The following is a 19268-nucleotide window of genomic DNA, read 5'->3' on the forward strand; positions in this document are numbered from 1 at the left end:
GACAGTAAATAGGATGTATATATCCCCCTCCCAAAGACAACACTTCCGCCCGGGTGAGACGGGCACGTGCCCTAAATGTGGAGTAAATGGAGCATCCCTTGCACACAATTTTTGGTTATGTGGAAAAATTAAACGATTCTGGTGTAAGATTCTCCAGTATTTATCCCGACTACTCAAATTAACTCTCCCTGGGATGGCGAGTCCGCTGTTGTTCGCTGACTTTTCACCCTGGCTGGTACGATTTGATCTCACCCCAATGATCCCGCTGCTAACTGTGATGGTTACAGTGGCAAAGCAGGTGATACTGAGACACTGGATATATAAAACTGCCCCAACGGTAGGAGAATGGGAATCCGCTTTACTAGACGTACTATTTTGTGAGAGACGAATGGCCACCTTCCAAATTGAAAATGGAGTTATACTTTTCCATAAAAAGTGGGGACCCTATATAGAGAGTTTACCTACGGATAAACGTAAATGTATTTGGAGGGTATTCCGAGACACAACGTGGTACTGGACTAGTCGGATAGCGGGCATTATCACCTGATTTCCGGTACTTAAACAAAGTTCATGAGTTGACTCCACTTATAACATTGACTCTCCCAAGTTAGGATACTACACACTACAGTGTCTACTCCGAAACCATGATTCCACCTCCTTATCCAGAGTATATATCAGACTAACTCCCCCCCATCCCCCCCCTTCCGGCAATATATACGCCACCTATTTATGGTATTTCTGTAATATTTCCTTCTTATTACTTTCTATCTCTGTCCTTTCCTTTCCTTTCCTGTTTCTCCTTCTTCACAGCTGGGATAATCAGAATACATATTATATAGATTGTTTATTGTTGGGGAGAGTGGTACACCTTGGTGAAACCTACCCCCCTAATATTGTTGCTAGATAGCTGTGTTGATATTACTCTATGTGAAATATCTTTAGTTTACTTTCTCTTCTACTACAAAAAAAAACGAAAAAGCCGTACAGCCTTCAATTTTCTGTATTTTATTCGTTATTGAACCTGATTGTTTGTCACTGCTGACTATTACTGTAAAGTGAATACTGCTAATTTACGTTGTGACTCTTTGGCTGTCTAATAAAGAAATTTATTTAAAAAAAAAAAAAATTCTACTTTTATTAAAATCCATTAATTTAACCCCACAAGATCCTATTAAAAACAGCAAAAATAAATAAATAAATAAAAAATATAAAATGACAGTGGGGTAAAAAAAAGAAAGAAGAGATTACAAATATTCCAAAGCATAAACTATACGATAGAGAAACAGGGCAATATTTGGCTGTTTGATAATTGTAAGAAGGACAAATTTTAAACATACAGTAATCCTTATATACAATGATAGTTATTGATGTGTTTTTGTACCATTACCTTAACCAATAACTGAGATATCAAATAAAGAAGACATCAAATGTTCTAATCGTGACCTTATTGAAAACAGTTGTTCATTAAACATACTATGTAAATAAAACCTATTTTTCACTATTATACTTATTGAGAGAATAAATGATTTACTGTATACTTTGGAACAATTTAGATCACATACTGTATTTCTTTTCTTTTTTTTATATTACATTTTTATTAAGGTTTTACAATTGAAATAAAGGGAAGGAAAGATACAAAAATAAAATAGGAATAGATGGGGGAGAGGCAGTGGGGTTTTTTAACATACAGTATGTTCAGTTTTCAACATAAATTGCAGGCTTCTATAAATGTACAAGGGGATAAAAGATAGTAAAGTAAATCTACCAGAAAGTACAAAGAGGTTTACATATTTATTTTCTTTATACCATTTTCAATTTTGCTGGTAAATAAAGAAATATCTGTCCTTTAGTGTATCACATTAACAAACTTAATTCTTTGTTTATATTGCCAATTAACCGGATTATCAAACAAGAAGCAGTTACCAGCTAGTAACCAGAGAAGAGATATAGCTTGATCAGGAACTAGAACATCCTGCTTCTCAGCTGATATTTGGTACACACTGCAATAGACCTGTGGGAATGTAAGATGATCCTGCCTGACTACATTCTAAGGAACAATGACACAAAATGAAGTGAGAACTTCAGCGCAATTTCCACTGCAGCCGCAGAGTAGAAAGTGCAGCATTATACAACCAAAAATGTTATAGAATAACATTTATTTACTCTATTGGCGTTGTGAACAGCGCCTTAAAAAAAAAAAAAAGAAGATATTCTAATATGGCGACACGCATTAAGCGAATTGGGATGAAAGAAGCAACATCACCAGAACATCAGCGGACACATCAGAAGATCACCAGCTCTATTCTCTGGGGGCGATGCAATTGTTTAGTGGGTGCCCATAATCGCATTTCCCCCGTCACTTTAGATGGGGTGGTATGCAATTGTTTGGGCTCCCATTGTTTTATCGCACTGATCGAGCAGAGTGGCGGGTTTAGCCACGCAAGATGGCTAAACTGTTGCCCACGACATGAAAAGTCCAGTTTAGGCGCTCAAACGAAACAGGCTAAACAACTGAATCGCCTCCTGTGTCTGATATGCCATATTATGCTGTTTTTGTGGTAGATAAACCACCTGTTAATACCACTTCAGCTTCGAGTGTTCTCACACCCCTTTCACACAGAGCTGAGAACCCGTGTTATTACAGCGGCAAGCCGGCGCAACTCGGGTCGGGTCCTGGCTCTGTGTGAAAAGGTCAATTCAGGGTTATTCACCAGATGTTTTAACTGCAAAACAAACAATTTGTAAACAGAAGCTAAAATGGGATGTTTGTAAAGGCCCGTACACACAGGCGGTATTGTGTGCTGAGCGATCTAGCACAGACCACTCATCTCTCCCCCCGCTCAGCACACAGCGCGATGTGCGCTGAGCGAGGGGGGAGGGGGGGGCGAGAAATTGAGCACGGATCTCTCTTTGTGTACCCCCCTTTAAGTATACGGAAGCAAATAAAGTAAAATCGAATATCAACGGAGAAAATGTAGGAATAAACAATACTGAATTATGTATGACTGATGGGTGAAACAAGAGCACTTTTTTTCCAAGTAACCAATTTTCTGCCACACCACACTGAATTTGCATTTGTCCACCTACAATTAGGAAGACAGTGTCATGAAAAAACATGGGAAAATGGTCATATTATACCCTTTTCACACCGCACAAATAACCCGGTATCCACAGGGGTCGGTGTGCAGTGTGAAAACGCCATGGTCGAAATCCCAGGTCGCCTGACCCGGTAATTCAACCTGGGAATAAAGCAGTGTTATTGAATACCGAGTCAGAGGTAGCGTGAACGGGCTCCCGGGACTCGTTCACTACATGAGGAGAGGCGGTGCGGAGATGAGCTCATCTCCCAGCGACGCCTCCGCCTCCATGGCAACCCGCCCAGCATATTGCCAGGTCAGGGAAGCCTACTGTAGCATCCAATGCCGGTTCCCACCCGGGAAGGACCCGTTTCCAATTCCCGGGTGAGATCCGGCATTGGAAGTGTGAAAGGGGTATTACTGAGAATGCTCACACATTGCAGGATATTGGGAGATTGTGGGCAAGATTGTCGCTCTTGACCCATCAAGATGATTATCAAACAGTCATATTCGTGGACAAGATTTTCCCGATTTATCATTGAAATGCCGAATGAATCAAACATACATATTATACGAGAAATCAGGCTGATGCCCCAATTATTGGGAAGTTGGTACAATTACTGTATGGTGTTTAACATAAGGAACAGGGATACGTTGATCAGTCCGTACCAATAGACAATTACATTACAGAGCTGAATTACAGATCTGTATCCTATAAGCAGGCATTCCCAACCTTGGTCATTAACAGTGCAGGTTTTAGTGATATCCAGGCTTCGGCACAGATGGTTACATCAAAATAACTGAGGTACCAATTAAGGGGCCGATTCAGACAAAAGCTGTCGTTACCATATGGAAGCCTACGGTCTTCTCTCTGCATCGCATGCTGTCAGAGGGATCCAATCGGATCCTTACCAGAGTGTCCCGTGGCCGCAGCGTCTCTGCGCATGCACAGATGGACTTCCGAGTCATAAACCTAGACGTCGAAATACAGGAGAACATCGCAAAGGACAATTCTTATCAGAAGAGCTGCCCTTTGCAATGCCAATCGCATATGTTAGTGCATTTGCGATTGGTATCGATGCTATCAGGGCCGTAACTAAGGGGGGGCTAGGGGGTCACGCGCCCCGGGCGCTGGAATGTGGGGGCGCTAGGGAGGCTGTTTCTGCAGCCAAAATCTCTGGTTGCCGCGGAGGTGAGGGAGAGAGGACGGAGACAGTAGTCTGGCCGGCGCGGTTGAGCAGAGCCGAGCCTGGGACTGATGAGAGCACACTGGCTGGCGGCTGCAGTCAGTCAGTGACAGTGAATGAGTCACTGTCACTGACGCTGCAGCATTCCGCACTGGACTCTGCAGGCTCCTCTGACAGGGGAGCTTTCACGGAGACAGCATGTCTTCAGCAGCCCTGAGCCCACAGCCCTCCCCCATGACTGGGAACAGGGGGAGGCACACAACGCAGCAGCGTGGACTGTGAACGAGGGGCAGCTGTGACAGAGAGAGATTTATTATGAGGTATGTTTCTCTACCTGGCAGACAGCTCCCCCTCTACAATGTGTATGTGTTTGTGTGTGTGTCATTGTTCCTCTGGTCCCTATACAGTGTGTGTGTCAGTGTTCCTGTGGTCCCTATACAGTGTGTGTGTGTTAGTGTGCGTCTGATCCCTATACAGTGTGTGTGTGTGTGTGTGTGTGTGTGTGTGTGTGTGTCAGTGTTCCTGTGGTCCCTATACAGTGTGTGTGTGTGTGTGTGTGTTGTGTCAGTGTGTATCTGGTACCTACACATTTTGTGTGTGTCAGTGTACATCTTGTCCCTATACAGTGTGTGTCAGTGTGCGTCTGGTCCCTATACAGTGTGTGTGTGTGTGTGTGTGTGTGTCAGTGTTCCTGTGGTCCCTATACAGTGTGTGTGTGTGTTAGTGTGCGTCTGATCCCTATACAGTGTGTGTGTGTGTGTGTGTGTGTGTGTGTGTGTGCGTGTGTCAGTGTTCCTGTGGTCCCTATACAGTGTGTGTGTGTGTGTGTGTTGTGTGTCAGTGTGTATCTGGTCCCTACACATTTTGTGTGTGTCAGTGTACATCTTGTCCCTATACAGTGTGTGTCAGTGTGCGTCTGGTCCCTATACAGTGTGTGTGTGTGTGTGTGTGTGTGTGTGTGTTGTGTGTCAGTGTGTATCTGGTCCCTACACATTTTGTGTGTGTCAGTGTACATCTTGTCCCTATACAGTGTGTGTCAGTGTGCGTCTGGTCCCTATACAGTGTGTGTGTGTGTGTGTGTGTGTGTGTGTGTGTGTGTGTGTGTGTGTGTGTCAGTGTGCATCTTGTCCCTATATAGTGTGTCAGTGTGCATCTGGTCCCTATACAGTGTGTGTGTGTGTGTGTGTGTGTGTGTGTGTGTGTGTGTGTGTGTGTGTGTACACATCTGGTCCCTATATATTTTGTGTGTGTCAGTGTACATCTGGTCCCTATACCGTGTGTGTGTCAATGTGGTCATATACAATCTGTTTTTGTGTCAGGGTGCCCCTGGTCTGTGTGTGGGTGTCAGAGTTCCCCTGGGACCTGCACCATATGTGTGATAGTGTGCCGCCTATATAATCTATCTAATGTGTATACGCAGCTCCTCTGTGGTGTAACGTGCATAAGCGGCTGTAGTGTGGCAGAGGCTCCTCTGTGGTGTAACGTGTGGGATTATATATATATATATATATATATATATATATATATATATATATATATATATATATATATATAAAATTGTATTTTAATTATACTTTTTTTTTTTTTTTTACTTTGCGGGGGGGCGCAAATTTACTATCTTGCCCCGGGTGAGAGCAACCCTAGTTTCGGCCCTGATGCTATGATCAGTGATGTGTGGCGGGACATACAGCGCAAGGTTAGTACATACCGCCCCTCAACTGTGATCACCATTAAAATAATATTAAAAAAGAGGTCAGGCAAAAACAAACAAAAAAACATGTCAGTTGTAAAACAGCAATGAGAGGTTACTCAACATACTCAAATGAAATAAAATATAGGTCCTTTGGTCATTTATAACTTTTGCTACCTCCAGTTCTGTTATAATGTACAATTGAGGGGTGGAGAAATAACTAATATTTCTACCATTCTAATTTAAAAAATAAATAAAAAAATGGTATAAATATTCACCCTTACAATGTCCACAGCTTTGTCCATGTACTGAACTGATTAGTGAATGTATTCTCAGAACTGGCCTGCATGACAGTTTCACAAAACATGGACTTTGTATTTGTAATGTGAGAACATTTTACAATTCTAACCAACAGAAAAAAAGTAAATTGAGATTTTAAAAAATAAATAAATAAAAATTATGTATTTCGATTATTATTCTGTTTTGCAGCAGATATTTTGAATGAAAATGTCCCTGCTATGTAAGAAAAAAAAAACCTGCAGGGACATCGGAAGTAATAACCGCTGTCCCTCTGTGTTACTTGCCCGGCATTGAAGACATTTTTCACGTTTTTAAAAGAGTTCTCTGGGGAAAACGGACTCGGTGCATACGCCGTGTCAGCTTCTAGAATCGGAGCTGTATCGGATGAAGGCTGCAGGAGGGGGACTGAAAGATCCCTCTCCTGCTACTATGCCACCATAGGCTTAAAGCAGTTTACATGACGGTGTACACTAATGTTGCCAAACTCTAAATAGCTTTGGTGGAGGACCGCCGGAGCCCTGGATACCGGATCGCTTTACCGGAAAGGTAAGTATACATGACTTAACAAAGCTATATATCGCATCTAACCAATGAGATATATATTGAAAAGAAACAATTCGGTTTTCATTTTGTTCATTAATAGACCCCATTATGCAGAAACTCAAGTTTCTACATCATTTTTTGGAAAAATACATTGCTAAATTAGCCTCTAAAGGGTCTATTCATGAAATGTGCAGTACAGTACAGAATTGTTACTTATCACTATATATATATATCGCATGAGTTTGATGCAGTCTTAAAGCTTAGTTAAGAAGCAATACATGTACCCTTACCTGTTGTGCGTAGCGATGCAGTATAACGTGGTCCGGCAGTCCCGTCTTTTTTTACAGCCTTTTAATTTTTCCATTTGTGCTCTGATATAATAAATAATCTCAATATAAATATCACCCTGCAAATGATTGAGACTATCACAGTGCTGTGAATTAAGAGTATTGTATGTTTATGTAAACCTACAGTATATGGGAATGAAACATTGACTCAGTTTACTCAATGCTCATTAACATTTGCACTTTTCGTTTTGATAGCTTGGCTATTTGCGCCGGCATCTTCTGCCTGATTAAGCGTGTATGCGCCGGCGTCTGTGAAAAGGGCGAACTCCTGTGTACTCAGAGAAAAAAAAGGGACGGAGCTAGGTCCCAGTGACTGACAGAAGCAGAGGGAAGTTCAGCCTATGCCATCCTGGGATGGTGTATCTGAACACAGCTGTGGAATGGATAGCATGGCTTTCTGTTCTTTCATGAATAGCACTCACCATACTAAAATATGGCAATGCGATTCACCCGTGGAGCCGGGTGCTACTAGAGAAGTAATGAACTTCTCCACAGTAACCTGCTCTGTGAATAGCACTAGGAAGAGAAAAGCCCTGTTGACCGCAAAATAGGGCTTTTCTCTGCCTCATTAATATACCCTTAAATAATCCAAAAATAAACGGAATTGGGTTTAAAGTAAACACTATCACATTAACTAAACATAAATTATTCACTTTAATCACTCAGTTTGGGGATAGGTGGACATTAGAAACCAAAACAAACTCATACCCACCATCATCAAAGATGGATAATACCAGTCAGCCAGTGGTCTCAATTGTTATGTATATACAATCAAGGGGGTCAAATCAATTCAGAGCGAATTGAATAGCCCGGGGTAGGAGCTCCTGGAGCTATTCAATTCAGCGTGCTGCCAAGTCAGAGAATGCTGGTGCTTGTGGACTAAACAGGATGTTTAATCGCGGGAACGGGCATTCTCCAACTAAAGTGCCTCGTTGCAATGCTGTTTGCACTGCAGTAGGACACAAAATAGCATCGCGGACCTAGTTTTGACAGATTTCTGCTTGCACCCCAGGGATAACATTGCGCTGAATTAAATAGCTCTGGGAGCTCCTTCCCAGCGCTATTCAATTTGCTCTGAATTGAATCGACCCCCAAGGTTGGTGTGACCATCTAGACTCACCTCAAGTGTATGGCCAAATAGGACCCAACTTTGGCCATTTTACAAATAACCTGGATTTTAATGTGTGGCTTTCATACAAATAAAAATTAGATATTAGCAATAAAGCTGTTTTAATATTATAATTATTATTATTATTTCTACTATATAAGGAAGACACAATTTAAGCTCATATGTCTACTTGTACAAAGGCAAGAAAAAAGTAATAAGTGCATACACTGGGAGAGTGATTCCTTTGCTCAGAATACATTTTTCAGGACAGGCTGATTATGGAGTAGTGTGTGTCATGTGGTCAACCAGAGCTTGTGACTGTTTGGGGGAGGGGGGACTTGTAGAAAAGCATGTAAATGGGGCAGGGCAGTCATAGTAAAAAAAAATGCCACTGTTAATGTTAATGAGCATTGACAATGTTTCATTGCCATATAGGTTTACATAAACATACAATACACTTAATCCACAGCACTGGTTAATGGGTCTTATAGTGACAGTCTCAATCATTTGCAGGGTGATATTTATATAGAGATTGCACATTATTTCATGTAAACCTCCTATGTAACAAGTATTTCTTTTTGTAATCAATATAAACTGATACAAAATAATGAAGTTGCCATTCTACGATGTACAATATAATCCGTTCCTGAGTGTTACCCCTACACTGATCACAGTGGCTGGATCTCTCCTGTATAAGCAGGGGGCACTACCGACTGTTTTTCAAAGTGTGATATACAGTGGAAGTGAAAAATGATAGAGAGAGAGAAAAAAAGAAAAAAACCCAGTAGCTGCCATGGTCCGAGTCTGTGGCTGGTGGTGTCACCTGGCCATCCGCATATATATAGCAGCATGGAGAGAGCAACCTGGGACTATTTTCAAGATAATGTAACAATGGTTTACCAGCCAAGCACTGGCCCCAGCACATGTACAACAGCAAGTATGATCATCACTATCATATATCGCAGCTCTATGTCACCATAACAGTATACAAGTGATAAGATATACATACACACACATACATACAATCACATATATATACATACGTATATACACAGTCACCCATACATTATATATATATATATATATATATATATATATATACACACATACATAGTCTCCCGTCTAGCATTGCAGGTGGTTACCAGCCCGGGCACATGAGGGGAATGGGGACCCAGGAGCGATAACACCACAGATGAGCCCTGTCACTGTCAGCCCGGGGCTCTGTCACCGCGCAGCCCCCCATATAGCGGCCCCGGCTCACTCACCTCCTCCCCGCCGCCGCCTCTCACCCGCGATCTGTCACACAGTCACACTCACCGGGTCACTCCACCGGAAGCCTCGTCACCGCTGTCAGCTCAGCAGCAGCCGCCCCCATCCCCGCGTCATCACCCCGCGCCCTTCCCAGCCGCGGCCGCGTGGGTATCAGGCGCTGAACTGTTGTCCTCTGTACCGCAGAGCGTGTGTCGCCGAGTGCGATAACAAGTTCCGAGCGGCCAGGCAGCGGCGTATACGGTAATACGTGGCTCAAAGCCGGAGAGTGGTGGCAATGAGCAGCGGTGACGTTGAGTGCGAGCGACACCGGATCGCGCTGATTCAGGAAGCATCCAGCTGAGAAGAACGTGGAGAGATCGCGGCGGTGCCCGGTGAGAGCTGCCCTCCCGCCTCCCTTTCTCCCGTGTTACTGATCGGTGGCCCACATGGAAGCCTGACACTGCCGCACCCTGCTGCTCAGGGCCAGTGACTGTAGCGAGGATGATGTGCTCCTTACGGTTACCTAATTACCGTGCAAATATGTTGCCCCTTTTTATTGGAAATATTGCCCCCTGTATTCTAGTGCCATTCAGACAGCAAGGGCAAGATCACCGCCAGTGAGGAAAAATAATAACTATATATACAGTAGATCTACCTATTAGTGTTGCCCCCTGCTGGTAATGCCGGTGAAGGAACCTACTAAAAATTGTGTACATCTGATAAGGGGAGCTTTCCAGCTAGAATAGTTTGTCTAATTTTAGCTGCGCTTTTATGGTAACCTGAAATGTGTGTGAAAGGGTCTGGCCATATAGCAATCTCCCAACATGACCCTCTCCAGGAGGGACAGAATGCTCTGATCCTGGACTTTTCTCTTAATGTATGATTGCCAATACCAGTTTTGAACAGGTGTCGGTTACATTGCCGGCAGTCGGGATCCCGGCGGTCAGGATACCGAAGCTGGAATCACGACCACTGACAATGCTGACAGCTGGAATCCCGGCTATTCGCACTCGTGTGTGTCCACTACACCCATAGAGTGGGAATAGAGCCTGCAGCGTGGCGAGCGCCGCACAGCTTCATTGCACTCGCCCCCCTACCAGCATTCTGGCGGCTGGGATCCTGGCGTCGTCGGTATGCTGATCACCGGGATCCCGGCTTCCAACATACCATACCCAACGCTTTTGAACAGGTTAATGGATAAGAAAGGTGTTTCAGCACAGGTGATGGCAATCCAACATTTTAGAGGGAAGTCCAGGAGCAGAGCATTCCGTCCCTCCTGGAGAGGGTCATGTATGATATAGGGTACATTTACTCAGCGCTTAGTGCAAAGGTAAAATCAATCAACTCCTTGAGCAGCTCCTGCCTGGTGCAGTGTCTCCCTTTCTTGTAACTTAAGACATGTCCACTGTGGCTTGGTGTTGCGAAAAAGATCGCAGCCACATGCCGAAACATGCCTGTGACTCCTCCGATTTTTGCAATGACTTTAGGTCATCTTCCAGTCTCCACCCTGAACCACCCATGAATTGCAGAAGTCGTCTAAAGTAACAGCGATGTCATATGCAGCCACGCGCACCATCGCGCACGTTGGTTCACGCATATGTAGCAGTGATCGCGCTGAGCCTGAAAAAAAGTGGGTCCCAGGGACCCCTCACTTTTAAAAATTGGGGTCCTACCTGTCCTTTTCTGGGTCCGATCGGAATGAAGGCTTTTATTAATCGTATTAATGATTCAAATATAAAAACACACAGACTTGATTTGGACACTAAAAAGTGTTGCAAGGGGGAGGTGGTGAAAATGCTGCTGCGCTGTGTAGCATACAGGACACCCTGCACCAGAGCTGTAACTAGACACTTTGGTGCCCTCCAGCAGAAAGTGAATAGGTGCTCCCCCTCCTATTCTCCAAAGCATGGAAGCAAGGACTGCGCGCCGCTAAAAATCAGGGGCGTGGCTTCATGGGGAAGGGGCGTGACCACATAATAGTGCCAGTTCACATTGCGCCAGGTAGAGCACATCATACACATTGCGCCAGGCAGAGCACGTCATACACATTGCGCCAGGCAGAGCACGTCATACACATTGCGCCAGGCAGAGCACGTCATACACATTGCGCCAGGCAGAGCACGTCATACACTTTTGCGCCAGGCAGAGCACGTCATACACTTTGCGCCAGGCAGAGCACGTTATACACTTTGCGCCAGGTAAAGCACTGGTCTGGATGGGAAGGGGGCAGCGAGATGGTGGTGGAATGTAGGATCACTAAGAGGCCCTACACACTGGTCGATCTGACTGAAAGATACAAACGATCTCGTTCATTAATGAACGCGATAAAGTTCATATCTTTCAGTGTGGAGGCACAAGCGATGAACGATGCGCGGCCCCGCGCTCGTTCATCGCTGGTGCCCCTTCCCTTGTGCATGCAGGCCAATATGGACGATCTCGTCCATATTTGCCTGCACTTCTATGGAGCCGGGTGACGGAGGGAGTGAAGGAACTTCACTCCCCTGTCACTGCCCCCCACCGCCGGGTCACCCGTCGGCTGTATCCGCCGTCGGGCAGCTCGGCGTGGATCGTTAAATGTGTAGGGCCCTTAAGCAGTAGAAAGGAGTACACTGGAATGAATGAGGGGGCACTGTAATGGGACTGGCTGGTGGGGTTCTTGCTGAGGGGGCAGTGAGATGGGGGCAGGGGGCTGGTTGGGGGAGGGGAGACTGGGATGAGGGAGTCCATGAGATGGTGGGGGACACTGGGTTGTATGGGGGGGACACTATGAATGGGGAGGCACTGAGCAGGGTGGGAAGGTGGCAGTGAGATAGGGGTGTGACTGGGTTGGGGGGGGATCAGTGTGTCTGGACTGATTGGGGGTTCTAGATGGGAGGGCAGTGAGATGGCACAGTGGACTAGATGGGGAGGGAAGGGGGAAATCCTCTGCTGGCAGGGTCAGTAATGCTGGGGGACACTGGGCTGGAGAAGGGGCAGACACTGTGAAGGGAGCATTGGCATGGTGCTGTTTCTGCCTGGCCCTGCACACTGGCTCCAGCTCCACACACTCCTTCCCCACTGTCCCAGCGCCCTACCTGCATCCTCAATTTCTGCACTGCAGAGAGCTGTCCCCTGGTGGCGGGTCCGGCAAACTTCATCACTGCCGAGAAATGTCACCCGGCGGCGGCTCCGGCTCTGACACAGACTCCGGCTCTCTCGAACCTCCTCCCTCCCCAGAGAGCCGCGCTGCGGCTTCCCGTGGTCGGCGGCATGATTGTGCACTCCCTCGCTCCTCACAGCGGGAGCGTGGTACTCTCTCTCTGCGTCCTCCCGCCCAGCAGCCGCCTGACGCGCACGTCTGACAAGTAACGTCAGAGCAAGCGCCAGAGTGCATCCCAGCGGAGCGCGTCCCCGGGGACCCTCCCATTATTAAAAAGTGAGTCCTCATCCTCCGTTTTGGGGTAAAATACGCGCTATAGCGCGTTTTTGCGAACACTGATGTATTAAGGATTTCTTCTGAGCCGCACGTGCGCAGTTTGCGGATTATTATTTCTAATGTGTTTTCTCTCAACTGTGTCCGCCTCTGTATCAGGCCCCCTGTCACCACAGATCCATCTGAGTACCATGAACCATTTTGTTTTAGCTAGAAAAGCACTAGAAATTCAAAGACTATGGGGGACATGTACTAAGCAGGGATAAAAGAGGAGACGTGAGGCAGTGGAGAAGTTGCCCATGGCAACCAATCGGCATTGAGGTAACATTTATAATTTGCATACTACAAACATATACAGAGCAGCTGATTGGTTGCCATGGGCAACTTCTCCACTGGCTCACTTCTCCACTTTTATCCCTGCTTAGTATATGTTCCCCTATATGTCCCTATGCTTATGATTGATGCTGCTGCTTGTTCTCCTGTGCAACAGCCTCTGCATTCTATTCTTGCAAATGAATGAGTGAATAGCTCCTACGTGACACTCACTTCTCAGTAAATTACACCCCTTTTACACCACCAGCTTCTAACACGGGTTATTGCACATGAGCGTACATAACCTGTGTTGCCGTGCTGTGTAAATGGGCCCAGTTGGAATAATCCGTGTCGCGTGACCCGGTATTCCAACTCGGGTAGCGAACAGGGTTGAACACTGGTTCAACCCGGCAACCTGTGCTGTGTAAATGGGAGCCAGGTCTCATCGACCCGGCTCCCATTCACAGTGAATGGACAGGCGGAGCTTGGAAATCATGTGATCTCCAAGCGCCGCTGCATCACCGGCAACTTCACCAACCCAGCAATATGCCGGGTTGGAGACAGCAGTGGGAAAGGGGCATGAGGCGTGTCGCAGCCGTGTAGCACCCATGTCAGGCTCCCGGCTGCAACCCACCAAAGTGGTGTAAAAGCGGTATTATTAGCAGCTTTTTCTACTTCTTTCATTTGGTTTCATTTATGATTGAGGGAAAATGCATGTGTTACAGACTGTAACACAATACTGACACATGAAATTTAGCTGTATAGTAAGATTTAGTTGCCATGTGTAGGACTTTTACGGGGGGTGATTCAGTTGTTTTGCACGCCCGGTTTCCTAAGTGAAGGGGGACCTCAAGGTGCAATTAATTTGTTTTATCTTTTAAATTGCGCCCAGACAGGCCGGGTTTTGCTGTGTAAAACAGCTAAACCCATCTAGTGGCGGCTGCGGGGGAAACAATTGAATTCACCACTGTGTTTTCATATAATCCATGATCTCTTTGGCGCTATTACAATAGAAATCTAAATTGCAATAAAACTTGTCTTGTTTTTAGGTAACTGGAAATGGATTATATTTCGAACACTGGAACTCTGTCATTGGCAGCAGGAATAGCATGTGGTCTGTTTCTAGGCTGGCGTTTACGTGGTCGCTATGGACACTCACGAAACATCAGAAGTATAGCAGCAAATGAGGTGGAAAGTGACGCAACTGTTATGGGAGAGAGTGGCGAATTCAAGATGGTATTAGTTGTCCGGAACGATTTAAAAATGGGGAAGGGAAAAGTTGCTGCACAGTGCTCACATGCTGCAGTATCTGCGTACAAACAGATCCTCAAGAGAAATCCTGAATTACTGAAACAATGGGAATATTCTGGACAACCAAAAGTAGTGTTGAAAGCACCAGACGAAGAGGCCTTGGTTGACCTCCTTACACAAGCAAAACAACTGGGACTGACCATTAGCCTGATACAGGATGCTGGTCGTACACAGATAGCACCAGGCTCTCGAACTGTCCTTGGTGTAGGACCTGGTCCGAGTGATTTAATTGATAAAGTGACTGGACATTTAAAGCTCTATTGAAGTCACTAGATTGTAATAAAATATAAATATTTGACAAGTCATCTATTTATGATGCTTTTTCTTGTTTGACTCTTGGCTTGTTAAAGAAGGTCGTCCGTCCCGTCCCCCATATTGTGTTCAGTGTTTATTAAGATGCATTATGAAAATTTGCCCCAACAGATACACATGTGAACAATTCTAGTTTTTGGAGCTATTCTTACTTTCCTGATTTTTATTAGATAACAAATTCTGTAGTTATTTTCATCAGTGTCCCATGCAGTGGGGTGAATGTTCAATTGGCAGTAGCAGAACATCTGAAGCCTTGCATTAAAATGCAGTAAACAAACTGAGAAACATTACTAGTGAGTTTATTAGCAAATAGCACCTCCTATTCTTGCACATTACGGAAGCAAATAACTTTGAAGATTGTGTCATATATACAGCTGTTTCAGATTTCCTTTCCATTTGCATAATCTAATCTTCTCAATCCTCTCCAATTAAATCAGGGGTGGCCAACCAGTCAGAGGCAAAGAGCAAGAAAAGATCTGTAATCAACGTCAAGAGCCAATAAAAATGGGGGCGTGGCCTAGTTTTCACAAAGCCACGCCCCATTTTTGTGCGCACACCTTTCGGTATGATGTTTGTAGGAGTATGACCTTGTGTCATAACTCCATTTTTAGTCTTGTTGTACAGTGCCACATACATATAATGCCCCAGTACAGTGCCACATACATATAAAAATGCCAATAAATGGGTGCCTCCACAGTGCCAGATACATATACAGTGGGGATTGAAAGTTTGGGTACCCCAGGCAAAAATTCATTTTAATGTGCAAAAAGAAGGCAAGGAAAGATGGAAAAATCTCCAAAAGGCATCAAATTACAGATTAGACATTCTTATAACATGTCAAAAAAAGTTTGATTTTATTTCCATCATTTACACTTTCAAAAGAACAGAAAACAAAAAATGGTGTCTGCAAAAGTTTGGGCACCCTGCAGAGTTAATACCATGTACTGCCCCCTTTGGACAGCTGAGACCTGGCAGTGTCATGGATTGTTCTCAATCATCGTCTGGAAAGACCAGGTGTTGTCAATCTCAAAGGTTTTAAAAGCCCAGACTCATCTGACCTTGCTCCAACAATCAGCACTATGGGATTCCTCTAAGCAGTTGTGTAGAACACTGAAACTGAGAATAGTTGACGCTCACAAAGCAGGAGAAGGCTATAAGAAGATAGCAAAGCGTTATCAGATGCCCATATCCTCTGTTCGGAATGTAATTAAGAAATGGCAGTCATCAGGAACAGTGGAATTTAAAGCAAGATCTGGAAGACCAAGAAAAAAATCAAGACAGAACAGCTTGCAGGATTGTGAGAAAAGCAAGTCAAAATCCACGTTTGACTGCACGATCCCTCCAGGAAGATCTGGCAGACACTGGAGTTGTGGTACACTATTCCACTATAAAGAGATACTTGTACAAATATGGTCTTCATGGAAGAGTCATCAGAAGAAAACCTCTTCTACGTCCTCACCACAAAAATCAGCGTTTGAAGTTTGCAAATGAACATATAGACAAGCCCGATGCATTTTGGAATAAAGTTCTGTGGACCGATGAGGTTAAAATAGAACTTTTTGGCCGGAATGAGCAAAGGTACGTTTGGAGAAGGAAGGGCACAGATTTTAATGAAAAGAACCTCTGTCCGACTGTTAAGCATGGGGGTGGATCAATCATGCTTTGGGGTTGTATTGCAGCCAGTGGCACAGGGAACATTTCACGAGTAGAAGGAAAAATGGATTCAATAAGATTCCAGCAAATTTTGGACGCTAACTTGATGCCATCTGTGAAAAAGCTGAAGTTAAAGAGAGGATGGCTTCTACAAATGGATAATGATCCTAAACACATCTCAAAATCCACGGTGGATTACATCAAGAGGCGTAAACCGAAGATTTTGCCATGGCCTTCACAATCTCCTGACCTCAACATAATTGAAAATCTATGGATAGACCTTAAAAGAGCAGTGCGTCACAGACAGCCCAGGAATCTCAAAGAACTGGAAAACTTTTGTAGGGAAGAATGGGCGAAGATACCTCAAACAAGAATTGAAAGACTCTTGGCTGGCTACAAAAAGCGTTTACAAGCTGTGATACTTGCCAAAGGGGGCAGTACATGGTATTAACTCTGCAGGGTGCCCAAACTTTTGCAGATGCCATTTTTTGTTTTCTGTTCTTTTGAAAGTGTAAATGATGGAAATAAAATCAAGCTTTTTTTGACGTTATAAGAATGTCTAATCTGTAATTTGATGCCTTTTGGAGATTTTTCCATCTTTCCTTGCCTTCTTTTTGCACATTAAAATTAATTTTTGCCTGGGGTGCCCAAACTTTCAATCCCCACTGTATGTCTCGACAGTGCCAGATACACACGTGCCCCACAGTGCCAGATACACACGTGCCCCCAGTGCAACATAACACATGACCCCACAGTTCCAGCTATGCCCCCAGTGCCAGATATACATGTCCCCACAGTGCCAGCTATGCCCCCAGTGCCAGATATACATGTCCCCACAGTGCCAGCTATGCCCCCAGTGCCAGATATACATGTCCCTACAGTGCCAGCTATGCCCCCAGTGCCAGGTATACATGTCCCCACAGTACCAGCTATGCCCCTAGTGCCAGATATACATGTCCCCACAGTGCCAGCTATGCCCCCAGTGCCAGATATACATGTCCCCACAGTGCCAGCTATGCCCCCAGTGCCAGGTATACATGTCCCCACAGTGCCATATATACATGTCCCCACAGTGCCAGCTATGCCCCCAGTGCCAGATATACATGTCCCCACAGTGCCAGCTATGCCCCCAGTGCCAGATATACATGTCCCCACAGTGCCAGCTATGCCCCCAGTGCCAGATATACATGTCCCTACAGTGCCAGCTATGCCCCCAGTGCCAGGTATACATGTCCCCACAGTGCCATATATACATGTCCCCACAGTACCAGCTATGCCCCTAGTGCCAGATATACATGTCCCCACAGTGCCAGCTATGCCCCCAGTGCCAGATATACATGTCCCCACAGTGCCAGCTATGCCCCCAGTGCCAGGTATACATGTCCCCACAGTGCCATATATACATGTCCCCACAGTGCCAGCTATGCCCCCAGTGCCAGATATACATGTCCCCACAGTGCCAGCTATGCCCCCAGTGCCAGATATACATGTCCCCACAGTGCCAGCTATGCTCCTAGTGCCAGATATACATGCCCCCAAGTGCCAGATATACATGTCCCCACAGTGCCAGCTATGCCCCCAGTGCCAGGTATACATGTCCCCACAGTGCCAGCAATGGCCCTAATGCCAGATATAGCTGCCGGTCTGCGAGCTCTGATTGGCTCATGGACCGGCGCTGAATTGAAGAGTGACACCGCCGCCGGAGACAAGTGTATGTGCCGGGCAGCAGTGGCCAGGAGCCGACCGAACCGCATGCGGCTCGAGAGCCGCGGGCTGGCCACCGCTGCATTAAATGATTTCTTTTCTCTTACGTCCTAGAGAATGCTAGGGGCCACATTAGTATCATGGGGTATGGGGGGTAATTCTGAGTTGATCGCAGCAGCAAGTTTGTTAGCAGTTGGGCAAAACCATGTGTACTGCAGGGGGGGAGATACAACATTTGCAGAGAGAGTTAGATTTGGGTGGGTTATTTTGTTTTTGTGCAGGGTAAATACTGGCTGCTTTATTTTTACACTGCAATTTAGATTTCAGTTTGAATACACCCCACCCAAATCTAACTCTGTCTGTACATTTTATATCTGACCCTCCTGCAGTGCACATGGTTTTGCCCAACTGCAAACAAAGTTGCTGCTGTGATCAACTCAGAATTAGGCCCATAGACGGGTCCACTAGGAGCCACTAGCACTTTAAGAGTTTGAGAGTGTGGGCTGGCTCCTCCCTCTATGCCCCTCCTACCAGACCCAGTTTAGAAAATGTGCCCAGAGGAGCCGGTCACAGCTACGGGAGCTCTACAGAGCTTTAGAGTTTATTACTCACACCCCCCCCCCCCTAGTCCCTGCTTCGAGGGACTAATGGGGGGAGTAGTGTCCGCCCTGCGGGGTCTGAGCCACTATCTCCGCTGACCGGATATTGAGCTCCTGAGTGGATCGAACGTTCCCCGCCACAGGGGATCGCTCACCCCGGCAGCATGCCACCACCCCCTTACAGAGCCAGAAGATCAGAAGAGGCGAGATATGGCGGCACAAGGGTAGGAGTGCAGGGAAGGCTCAGCGGCACACAGTGTTGGCGCTTTGAGGGGCATCCTGAGCCAGCGTCTTAATACCCTACACTGGTCACAGACGCTAACCAGAGACTGAATCCCCAGGTTAGCGTCCGAATCCTCCATACTCAGACGCTCACAGGGGACGGAATCCCCCGCCTTTGCGACTGAGTCCTCAGGCCAGTATAAAGAATTTGTGCGGGAAGACGCACCATCTTCAAGGGGC

The 19268-nt window shown here is 45.7% G+C and overlaps 2 protein-coding genes across 6 annotated transcripts in view; one reads left to right on the top strand and one right to left on the bottom strand.

Annotated features, from left to right (window-relative positions):
* The window catches only part of VMP1 (vacuole membrane protein 1), a 361547-nt gene that overhangs the window by 302957 nt on the left and 39322 nt on the right, over nucleotides 1–19268 (bottom strand). The window contains exon 1 of one of the 5 annotated variants that reach the window (XM_063954048.1): nucleotides 10035–10055. The exons of 1 other annotated variant lie outside the window; for it this stretch is intronic. The gene's annotated coding sequence lies outside the window, so the exon portion shown is untranslated. Of the gene's footprint in view, nucleotides 1–9362; nucleotides 9464–9517; nucleotides 9668–10034; nucleotides 10056–19268 lie in introns of those variants that run through there. 3 more of the 5 variants (XM_063954045.1, XM_063954044.1, XM_063954046.1) reach the window with 3 other exon arrangements.
* PTRH2 (peptidyl-tRNA hydrolase 2) lies at nucleotides 9809–14843 on the top strand. Its single transcript, XM_063954049.1, has 2 exons — nucleotides 9809–9895; nucleotides 14277–14843. The coding sequence occupies exon 2, from the start codon at nucleotides 14287–14289 to the stop codon at nucleotides 14800–14802; it is 516 nt and encodes a 171-aa protein (XP_063810119.1). The 5' UTR covers nucleotides 9809–9895; nucleotides 14277–14286; the 3' UTR covers nucleotides 14803–14843.

The sequence above is a fragment of the Pseudophryne corroboree genome, chromosome 2 (assembly GCF_028390025.1).
Source record: "Pseudophryne corroboree isolate aPseCor3 chromosome 2, aPseCor3.hap2, whole genome shotgun sequence".
Taxonomy (NCBI): domain Eukaryota; kingdom Metazoa; phylum Chordata; class Amphibia; order Anura; family Myobatrachidae; genus Pseudophryne; species Pseudophryne corroboree.